Source organism: Chaetura pelagica, unplaced genomic scaffold, assembly GCF_000747805.2.
Source record: "Chaetura pelagica isolate M959 unplaced genomic scaffold, ChaPel_1.0 scaffold64, whole genome shotgun sequence".
In the NCBI taxonomy this organism is placed as follows: Eukaryota; Metazoa; Chordata; class Aves; order Apodiformes; family Apodidae; genus Chaetura; species Chaetura pelagica.
In genome coordinates, this window is record NW_009952885.1 from 947 (window position 1) to 6,239 (window position 5,293).

The following is a 5,293-nucleotide window of genomic DNA, read 5'->3' on the forward strand; positions in this document are numbered from 1 at the left end:
GAGAAGCAGAGGCAGATACAGAACTACCCAGAGTGTCCAGATCTGCCCTCTGTTAGTTTAAAACCATCACCCCTTGTCCTATCATAGCAGGCCCTGCTAAAAACCTTGTCCCTATCTTTCTCATAAGCCCCTTCAGGCACTGGAAGGTGCTCTAAGGTCTCCCTGGAGCCTTCTCTTCTCCAGGCTGAACACCCTAACTCTCCCAGCCTGGCTCCAGAGCAGAGCTGCTGCAGCCCTCATATCATCTCTGTGGCTCCTCTGGAGTTGCTCCAACAGCTCCATGTCCTTCTTGTGCTGGTGACCCCAGAACTGGACCCAGCACTACAGGGGTGTTTCAAAAGAACAGAGGGGACAATCCCCTCCCTGGCCCTGCTGCCCACACTGCTGGTGACACAGCCCAGGACAGGGTTGGTTTCTGGGCTCCAACTCATGTTCAGCTTCTCATCACCCAACACCCCCAGGTCCTTCTCCTCAGGTCTGCTCTCAACCTATTCTCCCCCCAGCCTGTGTCAGTGCTGGGGTTGCCCCAACCCACGTGCAGACCCTGCACTTGGCCTTGATGAACTTTATGAGGTTCACACAGTCTCACTTCTTGAGCTTGCCCGAGGCCCTGTGGATGCCACCTGTCCCTCAGATGTCCCAGCTTCACCACTCAGCTTGGTGAGGGTGCAGTTCATCCCACTGTCTGTGTCATTGATGAAGGTACTAAATGGGGCTGAACTAATTACTGCACTGGAGGGGGGTTTGTTTGAGCTTCTGATGGGGAGCGGTTTAATGCAGGGGTGGATTCTGATGGTTTTGTCTCTTTTATTCCTACAGAAGAAAGACCCCATTGATCCCTTTAATGATGATGAAAAGGAAAGGCATAAAGTGGAGGCTCTTGCAAGGAAGTTTGAAGAAAAATATGTATGTTTTGTCTTGTTCCTGTTCCCTTCTTCCTGAGGAGGGGCGAGGGTGTTCCCCTGCCAGCCAGTGCTATTCCAAGGCCCCTGTCCCTCCCATTGCTGTTCTCCTGCAGCAGGGCTGGAGGGGGCTGGTTTCTGTGTTCCTGTCCTGCCTCAGGCCTGTGGCTCCAAGATGCTCTTAGATCAGATGAGAGGGATTAAAGTGAACGAGGTTCTCCCTTGTAGTTCCAAACAACTGACTGGCATTTGTACAACGTCATTTTCTTCAGCCAAAAGTAATTTCTAGGCCTTTTAGCCAATTCTGGTGGGTTTTCCCTGAGGACAGAGCTGCTCTGGGCAGTGTGAGAGACCCTGATGTGTCTTCCCTCATGCACAGAATCACCTTGGTTGGAAAAGACCTTAAAGATGACAGAGTCCAACCATCAACCAACACTGACGAGGTCTTAACTAAACCTTATCGCTCAGAACTATGTCCATGTGACTCTTAAGTCCCTCTGTGGTAACTCCACCATTACCCTGGGCCGCCTGTTCCAATGCCTGACAACCCTTTGGGTGAAGTAATTCTTCCCAACATCCAATCTGAACCTCCCCTAGTGCAACTTGAGGCCCTTCCCTCTTGTCCTGTCACTTGTAACTTCACTGCACAGCCTGATCCCCCCTTCACTTCAACCTCCTCTCAGGCAGTTCTAGAGTCAGAAGGTCTCCTCTCACCTCCTTGTCTCCAGGCTGGACACCCCCAGCTCCCTCAGCTGCTCCTGCTCACACTTGTGCTCCAGCCCCTTCCCCAGCTCCTGGGGTTACAGGCTGATGTGAGTGAACCCTGGTTTGGTTTTGGTTCTGCTGCTGCTGGGAGCAAAAAAAATCTTGTTCTCTTTCCTGCACTGGAGCCAGTGTCACTGTCCCTGTCTTGGGGCCATCCTCTGAGGTGACTGGAAAGGAGGGATGAAGACTCAGTCAATCTGTTGTTGTTTAGGGAGGCAAGAGACGAAGGAAGGACCGAATTCAGGACCTGATTGATATGGGATATGGGTACGACGAGTCCGACTCGTTCATCGATAACTCGGAAGCGGTGAGTGCTGGGGCAGGTGTGAGGGGGTTCAAGGCAGCTGCCTGGGGGGCTGAGCAGGCAGGCGGGGGGAAGCTGCCCTGTGTGCCATCAGGAGTGTGCCAGGGTGGGCAAGGAGAGCTCCTGGGGCAGCGGCGGGGCAGGAGAGGGCTGGTGAGCAGGCGTGTGCCCAGCCCCTCTGCTGCTGGGGCAGCACAAGTCCCACTGCCTCCTCCAAGCAGCTCAGCTGGAGCAGCAAGTCACAGAGCTCACAGGGCCCACAGCTTCTGCTCTGCTTTCCAGTATGATGAGCTCGTTCCAGCTTCTCTTACCACCAAGTATGGAGGGTTTTACATCAACTCAGGAACTCTGCAGTTTCGGCAAGCGTCCGAGTCTGAAGATGACTTTGTAAAAGAGAAGAAGAAGAAGTGTCCCAAGGTCAGCAAGCCCCTTTCTCAAGTATTTCCTCTCTTAGGGCTTGGTGGATTTGCTGCATGAAAAGTGACTCTGGTGGGAAACCAGTATCTGTTGGAGACAGCCCTGCTTCCCCACTGCCTAACTGAGGTGGCTGAAAGGGGCAAGAGCACTTGGTGACCCTACTCTGTCTTGGTGGGAGCATCTCTAGTGTAAAAGCTGGGCAGTGTTGGAGCCAGTCTGAGCCAAAAGGGTGGTGACAGGTGTCTGGGGTTTGGGGTCATGTGTCCAGTGGGAAGGAGCTGTTCTCAGATCCTCAGGAGAGAGTCCCACATGGTTCAGGGGCTGTGGGAGAGTCTTTGATTGTGACTTTGTTTTAACTTTCTCCAGAAGCGGAAGTTGAAAGATGGAGGTGAAAAACTGAAGAAGAAGAAGAAGGATGATTCTTATGACAAGGAAAAGAAATCCAAGAAGTCCAAGTTTCCAAAAGCTGGGTAAGGAGGGAGGGAACTCTGGCTTGTGTCATTTGTCAGGCTGCAGCAGTACCTGTTGCACTGGGGAGGGTTGAGCATGTTGCTTCAGAAACCCCACCAGGCAAAGCCCCATGGCCTCCCAAGTGGGAGAAAAAAGGCAGTTGAGGCTGAGGGGAGGAGCAGAGCTCCCCAGCAAGTGTCCAAGCCAGGAGGGGCAGGGCCACGTTGGTGTTTCTTGGAGCTATTGAGGCACTGACATTGGGAAGAGGGACTGGAGAGCCTGAAGAGAAGAAAATGGAATTTCCTCTCCTTGTTTTAACAGGCCAAATCCATCAAGCTGCTGTCATGCTTATTGTTTCTTGCTTCAGTTCCTCTGCACCGGTTGTGCATTTTCCACTCTTCCTTGCTGGAATAATGCACACAGGGCAGAGCTCAGTGGAGCTGGTTTCAGCTCCATCACCTCTGCAGTGAGGAGAGACAGCCTTTGATCCAGGCTGAACATGCAGCAGAACCTTAAGACTTTAAGAGGCAGTAGAATATTTTTCCTGGTGTAATTAGGGACGGGGGTGAGACCTTCCAGGGGCTTGATTCATAAGGCTGAAGTGAGCTGAGAGGAAGGAATCCTTGTCTCTTCTTCCTCATCCTGTCTTCACGTCCGTTCCCTTTCCTCCTCCATACTTTGTTTACAGCTTCACAGCATTAAATGCAAGTAAGGAGAAGAAGAAGAAGAAATACTCGGGTGCTCTCAGTGTCAAGGAGATGCTGAAGAAGTTTCAGAAGGAGAAGGATGCTCAGAAGAAAAAAGATGAAGAGCAGAAAGTGGCGGCTCCTTCACCAGCAGAACCTGCAGCCCCGCGGGAGGCAGAGGCCACGCCTGACCCTTTGCTTTCCTTCTTTGGCCATGCCAGTGACAATGACCTGCTCCAGGCAGCCACTGCCATGGACTCCTTGACTGACCTGGATCTAGAGAGGCTCCTCAGCGAATCCCCCGATGGGAGCCCTTTTCCTGAGGTGGAGGATGGGAGCGATCCGGTTGGGACGGGCTTGGAGCAGGATTTCAAGCAGCCGCCGTCCCTCCCCGAAGGGCTGCCCGCCCCTTTGGAGAAACGCATCAAAGAACTGGCTCAGGTAGGGCAGGAGCTTTGTGTGGTGGCTGGAGGGGGAAGAGCTGTGCTGGCTCGGTGTAGCTTCCTCCAGAGCCAGAGCACACTCTGCTGGAGAAATTCCGTAGTGCCACGTCAGATGGTACCTTCCTGTCACTCGGTTGTCTCTGCTGGCCGGGTCACTTTTCTTGAGCTCCCGGATGTCAGGTAGTGTCAAAGTCCTTGGCCTTGTTATCTGCTGAATGTCATGGTACCCACCTGTCAGCGTGGCTTGTTTACCTCTTGGCAAAGCGTGGACTTGATGCAAGAGGTAATTTCCAAAGACAGTTTAATGCAAATGAACTTAAAATGGGAACTAACAAGGCTGAAGGACAAATTCCACCTTCATGGTTTGAATGTGCTGTGGTGGCCAGAGCAGGGGTTGTGAAGTGGCCTGCAGGGCTCTGTATGCAAAGTTGAGTAGGTGCAGCTGGAAAGCCTGACCTGCTCTGCAGTGTGAGAGGCCTCCAAAGCCCTGTAGATGGGGCTTGAGGACCTGTTGGAACCTTTTCCCATGGCATGTGCAGGCAGGTGCCTTCACTGAAGCCTGGCTACAGTTTGGGCTGTCCCACAGTGGAGCCACATCACTGGAAATTTGGGTTCTTTTCCCATCTCTTAACATAGAGTCACAGAGTGGTAGGGTTGGAAGGGACCTCTGGAGATCACCAGTCCAACTCCCTGCTTGAGCAGGGCCACCTACAGCAGATCCCACAGGAACACATCCAGGTGGGTTTGGAATGTCTCCAGAGAAGGAGCCTCCACAGCCTCTCTGGGCAGCCTGTTACTCTCCAAGTAAAGAGGTTTTTTTCATATGTTTAACTTATATTTAAGTTTCTTTGTGTTTAATTTAAACCTCAGGGCTGCTCTGAGCTGGAGTACACACCAGTCTCAGTGTTGGGCACCATTTAGGGGATGGAATATATGAATTTCTAGAAGGGTGATCCCATGCCTTTCCAGCAGTAGCTCCTCCTGCTTGTGGGACTTGCCCCTCTTCTCCAACATGTGAAGTGTGGCTCTTGAGAAGTGGGAAAGCTTTGGGTGCTGCTCAGGGATCCCTCTCCTGGCCTGTCTTACTGTGCTGTCAGGCTTGCTGTGGGGCTGCTTTGGTGTGAGGGCTGTCACCCTCAGCCTGTAAACAAGTGCTGAGATGTTTTGTTCCTACTCCAAGTGTTGTTTTTAAACTCTTGATTTCAAGTTGTCGACAGTGCTCTGAGACTCGTGTGGTTGTGTGTGTTCTGCCTTCAGGGCACAGCAGTTGAGAGCACCTGTTACTTAAGCATCTCGTGCTTAATAACTCCTGTTCCTAGAGAGATA

General features: G+C 52.2%; 1 protein-coding gene across 1 annotated transcript in view; it reads left to right on the top strand.

Annotated features, from left to right (window-relative positions):
• UBN1 (ubinuclein 1) overlaps positions 1 to 5,293 on the top strand; it is a 20,934-nt gene that overhangs the window by 687 nt on the left and 14,954 nt on the right. The window contains exons 2-6 of the mRNA XM_009995442.1: positions 820 to 906; positions 1,879 to 1,974; positions 2,254 to 2,388; positions 2,755 to 2,858; positions 3,527 to 3,965. Of these exons, the coding sequence (XP_009993744.1) occupies positions 820 to 906; positions 1,879 to 1,974; positions 2,254 to 2,388; positions 2,755 to 2,858; positions 3,527 to 3,965 (861 nt within the window). The remainder of the gene's footprint in view (positions 1 to 819; positions 907 to 1,878; positions 1,975 to 2,253; positions 2,389 to 2,754; positions 2,859 to 3,526; positions 3,966 to 5,293) is intronic.